This window comes from Acartia tonsa, chromosome 8, assembly GCF_053477335.1.
Source record: "Acartia tonsa isolate MP-2025a chromosome 8, ASM5347733v1, whole genome shotgun sequence".
Classification (NCBI taxonomy): Eukaryota; Metazoa; Arthropoda; class Copepoda; order Calanoida; family Acartiidae; genus Acartia; species Acartia tonsa.
Window position 1 is genome coordinate 46,426,462 of NC_137267.1, and position 17,796 is coordinate 46,444,257.

Below are 17,796 nucleotides of genomic sequence, written 5' to 3' on the forward strand. Positions count from 1 at the left end.
CAGCGCCTTATTTCAAACTATTTTAAGCATAGAAGTTTACTTCAAAACATTAAGTGAGATTGTGAAAAGGTTGTAAAAGATTAATTTTTTTTACTTTGTCAATATCTTTCAATACTTTCAAACACTACAAACTTATCATACAATTAATTCTATTAAATTTTTATTTCTCAATAATGCCTGAAAACAATATTTTCCTAGCGCTTTTATGTATATAGTTATTTCTCGCATCGTATTATAAACGGCATTCCGCGGATATAGAATGTACAATTATAAGATTAAAACTAGTTTTTTTAGCCCCGAGGTGCCGATTGCACCGGCTAAAAAAACTTGTTTTAATCTTATGATTGTACATTTTTATATTCGTAGAAAGCTGGATATAATACGATGCTAGACATAGTTTTTTCGTATGGATGAGAACCGGTTCCTATCCACCGGATTCGAATGAATACGAGAAAAGGATTTCGTAGATTTTTCCCGTAATTGATTTGCCAAACTTTTCAGTATCATCTGCAAACTTTTTTTTTTCTTTTACAAAATATATTTGGGATCATGTAAAGAAAAAGAAGTAGCGGGTTTCGTCGTATTTTTACAGTAGCTTTTGGCAGGTTATTATTGGTTAGGTAAATATTAGTGATTACCCTGAAGGGGCTATAAATAGGAGAAAAGTTATTGTGAAAATACTATGAAACTCTCTACTTCGTTTTCTTTCCATGATCCTATATTACTTTCTTTTCTGCAGTTGTTATACTATTTGTATTTTCGTACTGATGCACATGGACAGTAGTCTTTGTTAATTAGTTCCTGAATAAGGAGGGAGGGATTGTACATTGGACTCTGAATTATATTAGTACCCACAGTTTTAGAACCACGTTTTCTTATTCGTCGTCACCTAAAACATTGATTGTCATCCTTATTTATTTATGACAGAAAAGTGTTTTATTTTCTTTACATCTACATGAGATATACACATGAAAATCGTCTACATCCTCAGCCCCGTCTTTTTTTTAAAGCTTCGTCACCGTTGGATGTTATCATATTTGTTTTTTCCCTTTTAAAGCAGATTAGAAGATACTTATTTATGTAAGATTGGGTTAACTAATATTCTTGGAGTTTTCCAGGGAGGGAGGGGACATTGGGCTATTACACTAGTCCCCAGAGTTTTATAATAACGTATTTTTATTCGTTTGTGTTACAACTTTGGGTTCTTAGAATTAATTTTGATTGGTTGGTCCAAACGTTTCAACCACTAATTGTAATCTAAAGAAGAAGTAATTTTGCGTATTATCATTGGGTATTTCCAAAACTTTATCGGGCATTGTCTTATCCCTCAATGTCCCTGATAATTTCCACAAAGTAATCTTTGAGTTTGGGTACGCAGAAAGGAAATCACTTCAAACTCATTTTCTTAAAACTATTAGAATATCTTTGTATCATTTAAACTTTAATTCATATTTTCTATATATCAGGCAATGGGATTTATATGCTGCAAAATTGACCCTGCTAAAATATTTTTCCATTTTTTCCCCTTCCTTGCTGGAAAAATTTAGGAGGGGAAAAAAATGCAAAATTTAGCAGGAGTGGAAAAATGGATCTTGTGTAGAATATGAACCCATGCTATATATTTTGCGACTGCGCTCCTGAAATCTAGGGAAAAGACAGCAGTAAAATAGCCTAAAACCATACAAGGACACATGTCAATGTTCCCTAATATGGAGAACTCAACCGGTGCAGTGGTTAAAAAAAACGTACTTCTTAAGAACAAAGTGTTTATTTTCGTATCTTAAAATTTATTTAGTATTGACACACAAAAACCTATTTTGTAAGATATGTTTCTTTAATGACATTTTTGCATTTTAGTATTTATTTGCTGTCTTTGCGTATTTAATCCACTATTCTGTTGCTGCACTAGATATTAAACAAATTAGTCCTTGTTTACAATTCTGTTCTATTTTAGATTTCAAGACAAGGCGTTTGTTAAGGACCCTGTGCGAGCCAAAATGAGGAAACGTTATTCAGTTGGACTTAGAGAAACTATCAAATATTTAAAGGTATAAATTCATTGTAATTAAATGATGAAGAAAACGAATACATGATAGTCAGCAATGTTTACAATCTGTAAAATATAAGATATCTGTAAGTTATCGGGTTCGTTAAAGTTTAGTTGTACCTTTAAGAAATGTTTAGTATAGATCATGGCTTGATCTTAAGGCTAAGGACTGGAATATTCTCTTATTTACCAAGAGATTATCTTGAGCTACTAGTGTAATTATATCAAACAAGGATGACAACATCCATAAAAGCGAAGCACTGAAACGGTAGGACAAACGGACATTAACACTTGTATAGTGTAAGAACTGAATAATCATAATATAAATGTATAAGAGTCAAAGCAAAATTGTAAGTAAATTTGTTGAAAAACTGCTTGATTCAGGATAATGTTTATGGACATACTTACATTTTTAGGACTTGATTATAGAGTTGCTTCGCTTATTACATTATACTTTTTTGTCCCAGGAATCAATATACCAAAAATCAGATCAATCGGATGATTAGATCACATAAAAATTTGTTGTTAAAAAAGTAAAAAAATCAACATGTTTAAAATGGACGTACGGACAATTTGGTGATGATTATAGAGTTGCTACGCTTTCTAAATCGTACCTAACTATTAAAGAAATCGATAGGACAATTCTAACATGCCTAAATTAACGAAAAAAAGCTATCCGTTACGGACGGACGGACCGACCCTAATAATAGAAAAGCTTCGCTTTTAATAAAATTATTTTCACTTTTTGGTATTTTTATAACTTTTGGTAGATTACAAAGGGAATAGTACCTTTCGCAAAATTCCGTAAGATTGACTTCTCCTCTTTGGAGAAGCTTCACTAAGGTTCTGGGATGGTTTTAGGCTTCTTTATTTTTAGATTTCATTCTTGGGGTAGTTTTTCTGACAATTCTATACCTCTCTAATTACAGATTTCTAGATCAACCGCTATGTACAGGGTGCGCCACATAAATCCGGACTTTTTCTTATTTTTAAACAAATAAACATAAAATCGTAAATTTTAAAGATTTTATTGAATTTTAAAGACTGGGAAGCAACCTAGGTATATGACTATAAGATTATTTAATAAAATCGCTGCCAGCCTCAATCACCGCCTCTACCCGCCCCCTGAACCGCCCGCCGACCCTGGTCACCATGTCCCTGTTCAAGCAGACGAAGTTCTCAATGATAGGAGCAATGAGAGAGGTCTTTTTGGTATGGGCGCGTCTATTGGTTCATGCTTTAATGGCGCTCCAGGCCCAAAAGTCCATTGGACTAAGGTAGGGGCTGCTGGGAGGCCACATCTCCTTAAGGAGTGAGTAACAGCAGGATCCAAATTAATCTATCTTTAAAGCTACCCTTTGACACGGCGGCTCTCATTTGGGCCACAGTTAAGCTAGAACAACGTTTTATACTTTTTAAAAAATGGCACGAAGATTAAGATAGGGTTATCAGCGCAATACATAGTCTAAAACGAGTTTCAAGGTTCCATATGGGCCCCTGAAGTCAAGAATCGAGAAATTTTCAAGATTTTTGACGTTTTTGACATCTTAAAATCTACCACGATCCACTTTGTCGGAGTACTACAGCCAAGTCAGCTGGGATAGAAAACTCTAGTCTTTTCTAGTGTTTTCACTAGGTATCTGATAGTATCTCCAGCAAGTTTAATTAGACCATCTCACCTACAGATGGGCTGAGGTCAGATTTAGTAGGCCCAAGTCATAAATCCACGGTAATTTATCTGCGCAATTCGAATCTGCCTTGTTGAACATATGCGCGGCCAGCTCGGCGTACACGTCCTCCACCGTTCAAAGATTTTCATGGGCAACAAGGTCATTACCTAGGCTTTTTATAGTGGGGTCAAACGTCCTGATTGGTAAAGTAGTTTTGGCGCTATGGCCGTTTAAAAAAAGTCCAGATTTATGTGGTGCACCCTGTATTATATAAAATTTTTTAACATAGGTTAAAAAGGTAGTTTGTGTTCTACTAGCGACAGATATTGAAAGAATAACCAGTCATGGTGGTTTGGATACTTCCATTGATATTATTAAAGGTAAAACTAATAATACAGGAAAGTTTGTCTAGAAATAGATGGAGCACAATTTATTATTTAAAATATGAGCACTTAAAGATAAAAACTGAAAATCACTTAGCAAGTCCTTAGAATTACAACTCCAAGGGGGGGGGGGGGGGATGCATCTCCAACAAATTATGTACATTATTATCTAACATTTGTACATACACATTTTTTTTTGTAATTATGTGTTTCTATTTTGATTCAAAGAAAAGAAACACATTTTGCCTTAAAAAAACACATAAAAATCTAAAAATTGTGTCTAATTAACTTCTACCCCTTACTGATTTTACTGAAAAAATGACTTAAAGTCAATACGAAATACTTCTAATTTAATATTTCTTTGGACATTAAACTAACATCTTTATATAATATTTAGCAATAATTGTTTTGATTAGAATTATTTTTTTAGAATTATGTGATAGTCAAAATGTACCAGTTGTTTATACTATGTCAAGGTTTCAATTTTATTATTTTCATTTTTCTAAAAAGGATTTTTTAAAGTTTCAAGACATTAATTGTACACTTTAGTGGTTTCTAAATTAAAGTCTAAATTTTATAGTAGAAATCGTCCCTAAAATATTTGTATTAAGATGGAAGCTTGGAAGATCATGCATAAGAAAGACTCCAGTTAGCAGCGTGGCTATTCTTAAAAATGGTTATAGTGGCTCTGAAGTAAGTATAACAGTTAGTAGTGTGGCTATTTTTAGAAATGGTTATAGTGGCTCTGAAGTAAGTATAACAGTTTGTAGTGTGGCTATTCTTAGAAATGGTTATAGTGGCTCTGAAGTAAGTATAACAGTTAGTAGGGTGGCTATTCTTAGAAATGGTTATAGTGGCTCTGAAGTAAGTATAACAGTTTGTAGTGTGGCTATTCTTAAAAATGGTTATAGTGGCTCTGAAGTAAGTATAACAGTTAGTAGAGTGGCTATTCTTAGAAATGGTTTTAGTGGCTCTGAAGTAAGTTAAACTTTTAGTTGAATAGCTTTATATTCAAATTAATAATAGTGTGTTTATTCTGCACAAGATTAATTTTTTTCTTTGATTCAAAAAATATTTAATTTCCTTTCTAATATCAACTAGTCCTTTCCTTTTTTATTCATAAATATGTTTAAATTACAATAATGATTGAAAATATTGTGTTTAGGAAAATTATAATCTAATGTTGGACCTACAGAAACAATTGAAAGAAAGTTATGCTGCCAGATTACAAATTGAAATTCAGAGTCTACAGACCAAGGTATACAAACTAAATATAAATAAGCTTTTTCTAACTTCAATGAATGCTAAAGGTTCGAGTCTTGGACACACTTAGTTATAGTGGTGATAAAAAAATTGCTAATGATTCCAGTAACATTTAGGTTCTATTAGAAAGCGTGGCAACTCTATAATCGTTACCAGAAAGTCCTACCTTCAATTTAAAACATGCTCATTTTCCACTTTTTTGAGAACAATTTTTGTATGATATAATTATGCTATTCATCGGTTTTTGGAGCAATGATTCTTAGCACAACAAGGTACAGTATTTTAATCGAAGCATCTCTATAATCAATTCCTAGAAATGTCCTAGAATCCCGTATTTACTCAATTTTGCAACAAGCTTATGTACATATTGTTAATACTTTTATATAAATATTAAGTTTTCACACTTTTGATTTCAGAGCTTCGCTCTTATGGAATCATGGATGTTGTCATCCTTGTATTTTTTAGAAACTGCGCTATGTTCCTGGCATGGATTTTGTACCTGGTCGCCCGGCATCTTCATTAAAATACTCTCCAGGTAATGTATTTATTATAACTTGGATGTTACACCAGATTATCATGTACCCTAATAAATTTGTTTTACCTGAGTTGGATTCTACAAGAAATTTGGGTCATTTTTTGAGGCAGAATGAGTTTAATGAAAAATCCTCCAAAATCGCATAAAAAATCTACAAAAATGAAATAAAATTATAAAAGGGTTATTAACATAAGATTTTATTTAATTTTTGCAGATTTTTATGTTAGATAGATTTAGATAGATTTATTATTCCACTAGTTACATATAATATAATAATAAAGCACATTAGGATTTAATAATGAATTACAATTAACATATACAGTATTATATATTAAAATATAACTAGGAAGATTCATGGCACTACACTGTATCTTGGTACGTTGTAGATTTACCCACGACTTGGTTCTGTTTTTCAGGTTGGGGATTGGGTGAAGGCGGCAGAAGGACAAGACAGGCTGAAAGGCCAAAAGTCATGTTTAAATGTGTTATATTTTTAAAATTTAGTAGCCTTCATTCCTGCCTATCCCCCTTCGCCCTGAAAATGATTATATTATAACATATATTATTACATATATGGATACTTATGAAAGAAAAAAACTTCCGGTAAGCAGGTTTATGGTTCATATTGTTACAAATTTTTTTGTTATTTAATACAGTAGTTGTTTATTTTCGTTTTATGTTTACTTTGCAAACTAGCTGTAAATGGTTAAATCACATACATTGTCAGTTGGGTTATTTTGTCATTTTATGTCATGTCACAGTAGTTTCATTTTATTATTCTTTGTCTTTGTATATTTTTTGCTCTTGTTGTAATTTCATAGTACTTTTTTAAATTTTTTTTTTTTTGGTGGTGAGTTTTCAGGTTTGTATATGTTTGTGTTTTTATTGGTGGTTTTGTTTTGTTTTTCTGTCACTGAGTGTTTGAGTTTTCTCTGTCTGCGTTATGAGCTGTGTGTCACAGTTTTGATTCCAGAGCGAGCTGTTGATCTAAAATAAAGAAATTGATTTTTGATTTTTAGTAATTAGGAGTGTCCTTTTAAGTACTTGTTTATATTTAATTAATATATTAACTGTTCATGAATCAGATTGTAATTTTATAACTTAAAACTCAGCAATTAGCAGTTTTAATTTTATTTTTGACGAATCAATGAATATTTCTAAGAATTAAGTCAGCAGATTTTTTTTTCTTCTTAAAAGTATGAATTTTAACTTAGTAGTTTCGATTTATTATACTCTAGTATTAAGTAGTTTTTAAGGTTTTTAAATTTGCGCTCCATACTAGAGTGTGTTAGGTTTTTATTTTGTGTAGTTACCTTTTTTTAATTTTTTTTTTAGTGTGTTAGGATTTTATTTGTGTAGTAACCTTTTCTTATTTTTTTAAAGTCAGTGTAAGTGTTTTTTTGTATTAGTAACATAGTTAGTGTTAAATTGCTTACCTTTCACAAATACAGTGAGTTGTGTGGGAATGAGATGTTTTCATTCTGAAGCTCTCAGCACAACTGAGAGCTCTCAGCACAACTGAGATTTTTATGTGTTTTTGGATGATTTTTAAAAAAGATAATTTTGCATCACTAAGCTACCATAATTTTTTTAAAGAATCTACCTCAGGTCGCCCAGCATCTTCATTAAATATTGGTGGTTTTAATATTTCAAACGAGAATAAGCTTTTCACATACACAGCCTATTATATCAAGTAGTAAGGTTTCTTTGTTTGATATTTTAAAGTTGGTATGTTTTTCAACCTATTTTTAAAAAAATACACTATTCTAAGACATGAAGATATATTTCGATTTTAGCAATCATTTTCAATTCATATTGTCTAAAAAGAATATAGGTATGAGACATTAGATAACAGCAAATATGATCAAAGATATTAAACATACATTTATATAGAACAATGACACAAATTATTTTGAATCTTAGGTTTCACCATAAAATACAGATGACAACTGAAAAAGTTTGAAAAAAAAGATTAAAACATTAGTTTTTTGAAAAGGAGGAGTAGGGAATAATTCTTGGCATTGTTTGAGTTATGGGGCGGGGCATGGTTTTTATTGAAGGAATTTTTGGATGGTTAGGAAATAGGCGGAGTTTTAGATAGGTGAGTTTGGTTGAAGGTGGAGAAAGAAAAAAACTGGGAGGAGTGGGGGGGGGGGGGGTTGGAAAAAGGTTGTGGATTTATTTTGTCCTTGGTTGTTCATGGGTGGAGATTTGGATTTTGAAATCTGTTAAAAAAATGGAAGGAGTTATCCTTGAGATGGGAAAAATGTTGATCTTTATGGTTTCCTGCTTTGTTTGGGTTTTAGGATGGAGGAAGATTTGATGTTCTTTTGAAATAACCAAAAAAGTGAAAAAATGTGTACATTGCTTATGATCTCAATAACTACTAAACTGATTGAGTTCTTCTTTTTGGGAAATCTTCATTTAGGCTGTTTTGTTTTTAGATTCATTTCTTGGAATGGTTTTAGGCTATTTTTATTCTCATTATATACCTCTTTAAATACCAAACCCCTTGATACTAGAGATAACACTGTTAGAGGACTAGAGAACAATTCTCGGCAGCCTTTTGTAAGCCGCGCGTAAGCCTAAAATTAAAAACCCGTTTGTATGAGTTAAATAATTTAGTAAATAACCAACTTGTCATATTAAAAATAGGTTTAGACGTCTTGCTAATTTTTTCAAAGTTCGATTTCCCTGAGGGCTTAAACGTTATTTTTTAAGGTTTCGTGATTTTCTTGGAGTTTTTGGCATAAAGATATTCTCTCATTTTTTTCTTTATTATGAGAACTGAACATGTGCTCTATAAATCACTTTGTCTGTTTGTCCACTCCATGAATATTTGTTCTCCGCTATTTATTGATTTTGTCATCCTTGTTTTCATTTTTAGCTACACATTAAAATGAATTTTATTGTTGTTATCCTGTTTATAATTTGTGAATTCCGAGTTCTGGTTTCTATTTCTGGATTCGGATTAAGTTGCATTGGTTTACTGGGATATAGGGATAGGAAAATGGATAGAAAATTATTTTTTTGGATCATGGAAGGAAAACGAAGTTGCGGGTTTCGTCGTATTTTCACAGTAGGTTTTGATGGGTTATTTAGGTTAGGTGAGGTTAAGCAAATGTTAATGATTGCCCCGCAGGGTTATGAATTTGGCCTCGCAGGGTTAGAGCCCCCCGCAGAGGCTAGTAATAGGAGAAAACCTAATGTGAAAATACGACGAAATCCGCAACTTCGTTTTCTTTCCATGATCCATTTTTTTTGTTTAGGTTAAGTTCTTGGGCTAAGGTTTAAAGCAACCATATTGTTAATTTTTTATTTATGAAAGTTCTAAATTTTGATAAAAAACCTTCCCGACAGCAAGCCGGCACCTTACCAAGTACGGTAATGCCGCGGGTCTATTTTGGTTTGTTACATGAGTTAAGTCATTCTTTGATGTTTGGTCATTTACCATTGTACTGTCCCTTTATCCAGGTAGGGAGGGGACATTTGGCTATTTATTGCACTAGTCCCCAAAGTTTATAATAACTTTTTCTTATTCGTTGGTTCATCAACTTTGGAGAATTTTATTGAATTTTGATTGGTTGGTTTGTTTGGTGTCCTACCACTAATAGTAATCAACAGAAATTTATTATTGTTCCTTTATCTCTGAAAGGTTTACCAAATCAATCTGGATTTAATTTACAATAGAAATGAGTTTTTACATTTTTGTAGTAGATGTTTCATTTTTTTTTGTTAAACCATAATTTAACAAGATTAATTTAATACAATAATGATTTAAATATAAAAGGGAACAATTACCTTTGATACAGTATAAATAAGAAATATAAACTCATTAAATATAATAGGTAATTTCTAGCAAAGTGCCCTTTCGAGGATAGAAACCCCAGTTTGTTACTTTAGGTCATGTATGGTTTAGGATATATTGATAACTGGTTAGCCTTGCAGCGTTAGTGCTCTCTGTAATGTTTAGGAATCTGAAGAAAAACTACTTTTCTCGTATTTATTTTAATCCGGTGGATAAGAACCGGTTCTTATCCATACGAAAAAACTATGTCTAGCATCGTATTATATCCAGCTTTCTACGAATATAAAAATGTACAATCAAAAGATTAAAACTAGTTTTTTTAGCCGGTGCATTCGGCACCTCGTGGCTAAAAAAAACTAGTTTTAATCTTATAATTGTACATTCTATATCCGCGGAAAGCCGTTTATAATACGATGCGAGAAATAACTATTCCCTCCCTCTTATTTTCAGTATTTTTTTTTAATTAAGGATGGCATTTGTTTAATGTTCGATAGACACATTTATGGCAAGCACCGTGTGTGTTATCTTACCTATTGTTAACTTTAATATTTTTGTATTGCCATGAAAATTTAAAATAATCTAGGTGTAGAATTTGTTCCCAAGTCTGAGTTGAATTATCAAGTTGTGGATGCCAGCAAGAAAAAGAAAAAGAATGGCGGGAAACAAAATAATCAGAACCAAAACTTTCATAATCAACGAGATAGGTTTGTTTATTCTTTGTTAACTAAGATGACAACATCCATAAAAGCGAAGCTCTTAACGGAAGGACAAAGGAACATTTGCACTTGTAGAGGGTTAGAACTTAAAAAGAAAATTAATAGGTATCTAAGTCTAAACTGAATTTTACATTACTTTGTTGCATAATTGCGTATATATAGGAAACAGTAAAAGGACATACTTTCATTTTTAGGATTTAATAATAAATATTGTGTCTTCACACTTTTCCTCAACAGTTTAGCGGATTTATGACCAACACGCAACAAGCGGTCAATGGATCCTATAAATAGACATATTTGCAAAATCAAAACTGGTTTTAGCTAAATTGTATCTGCTCCTTCTTCCGGATTATAGAATTTTTAAGAATTTGACTAAAAATGTATGATGATTTGACTTTAAAATAGCCTTTGATGTAAAATGTATATTACCTCTAACACATGAAAGCAGTAGTTGTTTTAAAAACTTTTTTTGTAGATTAATTATAACTCATGAAATTGTCGACGGCGGTACCTTCTGGTTTTAATTAATGCTTTTTTTTCTTCAAATTACCTTGAAATTTTAAACTTAGAAAGTAAAAACAGTAATGAAAAATCAACATATCATTTAACTAAACAATTATGACAACATCCATAAAAGCGAAGCACTGAAACTGTAGGACAAACGGACATTAACACTTATATAGTATCAGAACTGAATAATCAGAATATAAATGTATAAGAGTCGAAGCAAAATTGTAAGTAAATTTGTTGAAAACTGCTTTACTTTCTAAATCGTACCTAATTACTAAAGGAATCACCATGCAAAGTTTGAAATCGATATGACATCTCTAACATGCCTAAATTAACGAAAAAAGCTATCCGTTTGTGAAGGACGTACGGACGGACCGACCCTAATTATAGAAAAGCTTCGCTTTTAAAAATACTGACAGAATTGATTTACAACATATTTACTGTTATTAAAAGCGAAGCTTTTCTATAATTAGGGTCGGTCCGTCCGTACGTCCGTCTGTCCGTCAGTAAAAGTTAGATTTGAAGGTGGAAATGTTAGCTTTTTTAGTGGAACGGTTAGCTTTTTCCGTTAATTTAGAATTTTCCTGTAGTATTTAGGTACAACTTAGTTATTCCTGTAGTATTTAGGTACAACTTAGAGAAAGTGTAGCTACTCTAAAATCGTTACCAGAATTTCCGAACGCCCAATTTAAACTGTTGATTTTAAAAAAATTTAAACAACATATTTTTATGTGATAAAATTATCCGATTGAACTGAATTTTGGGATACTTATTCCTAGGACAACAAAGTACAATGTTATAGGCGATGCATCTCTTTATCAAGTCCTAAAAATGTAATTATGTCCTTAAACATTAATTTGTATTTAAACCGTTTATAAAAAAATTTACTCATAATTTTGTTTAGACTTTAATAAATTTATATTCTGATTATTCAGTTCTGAAACTTTACAATTAATAATGTTCGTTTGTCCTACGGTTTCATAGCTTGGTTTTATGGATGTTTTCATCCTTGTTTATATAGAAACAATAAGCAATTTAACACTCGAATTTTGTATGAAAGACACAATAGTATAAGTTATCAAACACATAAACAATAGATTGTTGAAGAAATTAGGCATTTAATTGATTATATCAAAGGAAAGTTATTAATAAGTATAGCTAGTCTAATTAGTTAAAAACTGAATAGTTCTTATACATTAAATAGTTTTACTATTAAGTAAATTTGTTGCAAAATACAACATACTGTTTAAGGACATTCCTACATTTTTAGGACTTTATTATAGATGTGCCTCGTTTATAACGTTGTACCTTGTTGTAGTATTTATTACAAAAAGGTTTAAAACTTATTGTAGAATTGCTATGCTTTCTAAATCGTACCTTACTACTAAAGGAATAACCATGCCAAGTATGAAATCAATAGGACAATTATAAAAGGCCTAAATTAATGATAAGAGCTATCCGTTATAGACAGACAGACCAATCCTTAATAAAGAAAATCTTTACTATTAAAATCAAGCATCAGAAAAAGTCTTGTTTTTTTAAATTATAATTATAGATCCACAACGACCAAAATCTTTGACCTATGTAGATTATGATCACATTTGAAAAAGGTTTTGCCATGTCTTAAATAAGATACAAAATTAAATAAAAATTGTTTTCAATTGCTAAATAATCTTTAATACACCAGACATTAATTTGATGTTAAATTAAAATATACTATATATATCTCTATATAAAAAAAGCGATTGTGCCCCTAGCATCTAGTTGGTCTGTTTTCTAAGGGGTAAGGCATAAAAATCATCCAGAGACTTGAATCTAAAAATCAAATAGCCTGAACCCATCCTGGGTCCTATGTACGTGAAGCTTTCCTAGAGTGTAGAACTAAATCAGCTATCGAAATCTTAAGCTACAGATAAAATACATACTGTTTACATACAAAACATATCAGATGATCATTATCAAATTTTTGTCAACTTTAATGCAATTAAAATCAAAAAGCATATACTTTACCTGGAACTATTAAGTAATAAAATAGTAAATGAAGTGTATTCAAGTATATCTTTTAAAGTAATGTTTTTAAATGAACCTTTCGTGTCATATATTAACCTACTTACTGTTTCATTATATCAAAAGTTTATCCATATAAAATTTAAAATGGTTTAGAACAGAAAAGATAGACTTTTGTGTAATAAACGGCTAAGTATCTAATCAATTAGGATTAGTGCTTTTTATATCACTAATAATGCATAAAATAACCACTGTTATACATCCTAAATATGCAGTGTTGAAGTGTTAAAAATATTGTTTTAAAGCCTCAACAAATATGACAAAATATATATTTACAAGCTTTAAACTATAAGATGATTTTTGATTAAAGGTTATTTTAAAGTCAAATAATCACATATTTTTATTAAAAATCTTTGAAATACTATAGACACGAAGAAGGAGCAGATACAATTTAGTTAAAACCAGTTTTGATTCAGCAAATGTGTATATTTATAAGATCCATCGACCGCTTGATGCGTGTTGGTTTTAAATCCGCTAAACTGTTGAGGAAAAGCGTGTCTTGTTGTCCTAGGAATCATTATTTCAAAAAATCTGAGGAAATGGAAAATTTAGTCTTATAAGATGTTGTGGGTATAGTCCCTTTCGTGGCAACCGATTTTTCGAATTTTCCAAACCACTATTATAAGGTTATTTTAGGTTAGGTTAGGTTGTATTGGGTTATGTGATGGCCCCGCAGGGTTAGAGGCCCCCGCAGGGGCAAGAAATAGGAGAAAAGCTACTGTGAAAAAAAACGAAGAATCGCCCCTTAAGGAGCGTTGCCACGAAAGGGACTATACCAGAAGTTGTTATTTACAGAAGACGGTGGGGAGGATAAATCGACCCTTCACTTAATAGCGGTTAGCGAGATCTTTGGCTCCAGACAAACACACTGACCGACATCATGTTACTTTCATATAAGGATTAATGCAACAAAGATGGAACTAACAGTTAGTAGCGCAGTAAAGAGAAACAATTCCTATATCAAACTCTATTAAAAAGTCTCAAAAATTGAATAAGTCAGCAATTTCGCAAAATTTAGGCCTTAAACTGGCATGATTATTATTGCTCCATTAGGTTGTGCATCTAGCATCTACAGAGTTTCCTTAGTAATATAGCTTAAAACTTTACCTGTTATATTGGTGTTATAACAAAAATAAATTAACATACATTTTAAAATCGTATAATAGACAGCTTACCGTGGATATTAAAATTAAAAATTTCGTTATTTTAATATTCGTTGAAGATTGTTTGTTATACGATGCTGTACATGATTTTTCAGTAGGGGTTAAAAATAATTCTGATCCAGCGGATATTAATTTATTTCGAAGCCTTTTATTGTTTTACACTATAAACAATAACAGTATAATATTTCAGGTATGGTTGGAAAGGCTGGCAAAGTTCTGGACAATTTGGAACCTCTGATCCTATGAATGCTTTCTACGCTCAACAGCCTTACCATGGGTAATTTTGATCATTATTGTTAAATATTTAATATCCTTTTGATCAAGAACACCCAAGAGAAAGGGTGAACATTTTGGGTTGCTGTGTAATTACTAATTATATGCTATAAATACAAGGTAGAGACTCAGAGAGGGGACATTGGGCTGTTATTTACACTAGTCTCCAAAGTTTTATAATAACGTTTTCTTATTCGCTGGTTCAACAATTTGGGGACTTTTATTAAATTTTGAATGGTAGATTTATTAAGTTGGGTGTCCAAACGTTTCTACCACTAATAGTAATTTACAGAAGGGATAATTTTGTCCATCATCATTGGGATTTACATCAATTTATCTGCTAACAAATCTGGTATTAATTGTATGATTTTCATTTTAATGTTTGTGGAAAATTGTGTGTAATACGCTGCTATACATGATTTTTTAGTATGGCTTGGAACCGGTTGTAATCCAGCGGATATTAATCAGTTTCGAAGCTAGGCTTTTAATTTGTTTTATTTAGGTATGAATTTTATAATAGTGAAAATATGTGGAACCCTAATCAATACATGTATGAGAGTTATAATAAAGGTAAGTTTTAATTATAATTAAGTGGTCAGTCTTCTTCACTGTACATTAAGATCTTCCTAACCCTAACCGATTAAGTTCTCCCTTTTCCCGGGATGGTTTTAGGCTTTTTTTTATCTCTAGGCTATTATTAAAAGCGAAGCTTTTCTATAGTTAGGTCACAGACAGTTAGCTCTTTTCGTTAATTTAAACAGGTTAGAATTGTCCTATCGAATTCAAACTTTGCATGATTGAATTATCTGATTGGTCTGAATAATCAAGGCCTAGTAATGTAAGTATGTCTTTAACAATATCCTGTCTTTCAGCAGTTTTCCAGCAGATTTACTTACAATTTTGTTTTGTTCGACTTTTATATATTTATAATCTGATTATTTAGTTCAGACACTATACATGTTCGTTTGTCCTACTGTTCCAGAGCTTCGCTTTTATGGATGTTGTCATCCTTGTTTTTACAGAAGTATTCTACAAACCTTTTTTTCACATTAAGTAACTCATAATAACTCAACTTTACCAATGGATTTATTATTACTTGGATCTTACACTAGATTATCATGTACTCTAATAAAGTGAAACTTGTAGCTTGCTAAAATAACTATACCCCATCCACCCCCTTTACCCCAGCCCCTCTCTTCCTACTGGATGAATGAATTGACCAAAAAATAAGTTACATGTTAGCAACCTAGATTGACGTTAATTTTTCCCTGTCATAAAATTCACGTATATTCTATATTCATTAATTTACCATTTATAGATGGCAAGTTAATAATTAAATTTTAGGATTTGGATATGAGGCATATGAAGGAGGCTACACTTATGATAATTCTAATATAAACAAGGCAAAACATTCAATATTTCAATCGTGTAACAATTTTTAAGGAAAGATTTCATTTCATTGGGCTGTAAAAAAAACATAATATTTATTCATCTCGTATCATACCTAGACAGTTTTCTGCGGATAAGGAAATGAAAAATTATAGTAGTTACTAATTCAAATTTTTTGATGTAACTAGTTTTTAGTTTTAACCAGAAAATCCTTATACTAAAGTAACAGGATGTCTGTCTGTTTGTCTGTGTGTTTGTACAGAAGGATCTCGCTAACCGCTGAACTGATCGGGTTCTCCTTAACAGGGTAGCTTCTCATAGGTCCCGGGAAGGTTTATAACTTTTTTAAGGGAGGGTACCACCACCCCCACCCCCCAAGAGAAATCGCCCCTAGAAAGAAAATCCCCCCCCTCAAAAAAAAAATTTTAAATTTTTTTAACCAAAATTTTTGATTATACATAAAATTCGACTCCCCTTTCCTCAAGTGCCCCTAGAGGCCTCTAGGGGGCGTAGCCGCTAGTTATATATATAACAGCACTATACGTGAATATTCAGTATGGAAAGGAACTGGTTCTAATCCAACGGAAATAAGTCGAATTCGAAGCTTAATTAGAAATACTTTACTTCAAGAAATATTTACTTGAATCATATTTTTGTTTGAAATCAAGTTTCATCAGTTGAATGTTTTTGCTGAATTAGAACTTTGACGCAGCTAGTTCAGTTTACAGCAATAGTCCCACCAAAAGACAAGGTAGGTTTTTTATAAATGGTCGATAAATTGAATTATTGGTTGATAAGTTAGAACACTGTCAGTTGGAACCAACCAATTAAGATTCTCTAAAAGTACCCAAAGTTTTAAAGCCAATAAATAAGAGAAAGTGTATATGATAAAACTTATGGTACCACTTATATATACAGTCCAATGTCCCATGCCTCCCGAGGAAATAGTAACATTTTGTCAAGATTTAATTAATTTCATTGTTATGAGAACCGAACATCTGCTCTAGAACTCACTTTGTCTCTTTGTCCATTTCATGATTTTTTTGTGCTTCGTTACTTATGGTTGTTGTCATCCTTGTTTATCTTTTAGATCCAATTGAAACAACAACATACAACGCCAACCTTACTTCAAATGCAATCCCAACACCAACAACCCAAACCGAAAATTGTCCACAACAAGAACAACAAAGTTCCACAGCAACCGGGTTTATCAACAGCAGTGGGTTAGCTGATTGGAATAAACTATTGCAAATCCTCAAAGAATAATTCAATATGTATGTAAAATTATTCAAATTATATTGTAAGAAATTTAATCTAATATTGTAAAATTAATGGATATATTATTACTTGGATGTTACACCAGATTCTCAAGTTCTGCAGCAGGCTAATAAAACAATCCCACCCCGTTTACACCATCACCTACCCTCCTACTGGATTTATGAAATGACCATGTTAGCAAGCTAAGTTGACAATTTTTCTCCTGGCATAGTATCCACTTGTATTCTATATCCATTGCAAAATTTCTAAAAATTATCCATTGAAAAAAATGCGATATTGGGTTTGTTTAAATATCCATTAAATTAGGTTTTTTCAAGAATTTCAAGCGTGGGAAAATTTTTCGAATGTGGGAACCATTTTTACTTTATTTAATTGGTTCATATGAATTTTATTTAAATTCATTATATCTCTCGACCATTTAATACCTTGGGATTTAAATATTCATTTATGCTAAATTTAGTTAGCTTAAATAACTCATTTTCTCCTTGTGTACTTTACACGTGAATGATAATATTAACTAGTGTAAACAAAAAATGCTTGCAACATATTTTATTTTTATCTGATCAAGCATTTTTAAACAAAAAAAGCGTAATTTGATAACATCAATATTTAAACGCATTTATATCAAGTTGAAGTAAATTTTTTTCAAATTATCGCGTAGTTAAAAGAAATATATGTATAGTATATGCCTGTA

The 17,796-nt window shown here is 31.5% G+C and overlaps 1 protein-coding gene across 2 annotated transcripts in view; it reads left to right on the forward strand.

Annotated features, from left to right (window-relative positions):
- The window catches only part of Sbp2 (SECIS-binding protein 2), a 60,008-nt gene extending 42,654 nt beyond the window's left edge, over positions 1-17,354 (forward strand). For both annotated transcript variants that reach the window (XM_080170645.1, XM_080170646.1), the window contains exons 24-35: positions 1,955-2,048; positions 4,007-4,097; positions 4,531-4,576; positions 4,712-4,793; positions 5,266-5,358; positions 5,829-5,898; positions 10,290-10,410; positions 14,353-14,439; positions 14,938-15,005; positions 15,780-15,838; positions 16,524-16,575; positions 16,915-17,354. In XM_080170645.1, the coding sequence (XP_080026771.1) occupies positions 1,955-2,048; positions 4,007-4,097; positions 4,531-4,576; positions 4,712-4,793; positions 5,266-5,358; positions 5,829-5,898; positions 10,290-10,410; positions 14,353-14,439; positions 14,938-15,005; positions 15,780-15,838; positions 16,524-16,575; positions 16,915-17,090 (1,039 nt within the window). In that variant the 3' untranslated portion in view covers positions 17,091-17,354. The remainder of the gene's footprint in view (positions 1-1,954; positions 2,049-4,006; positions 4,098-4,530; positions 4,577-4,711; positions 4,794-5,265; positions 5,359-5,828; positions 5,899-10,289; positions 10,411-14,352; positions 14,440-14,937; positions 15,006-15,779; positions 15,839-16,523; positions 16,576-16,914) is intronic.
- The last annotated feature ends 442 nt before the right edge of the window (positions 17,355-17,796 follow it).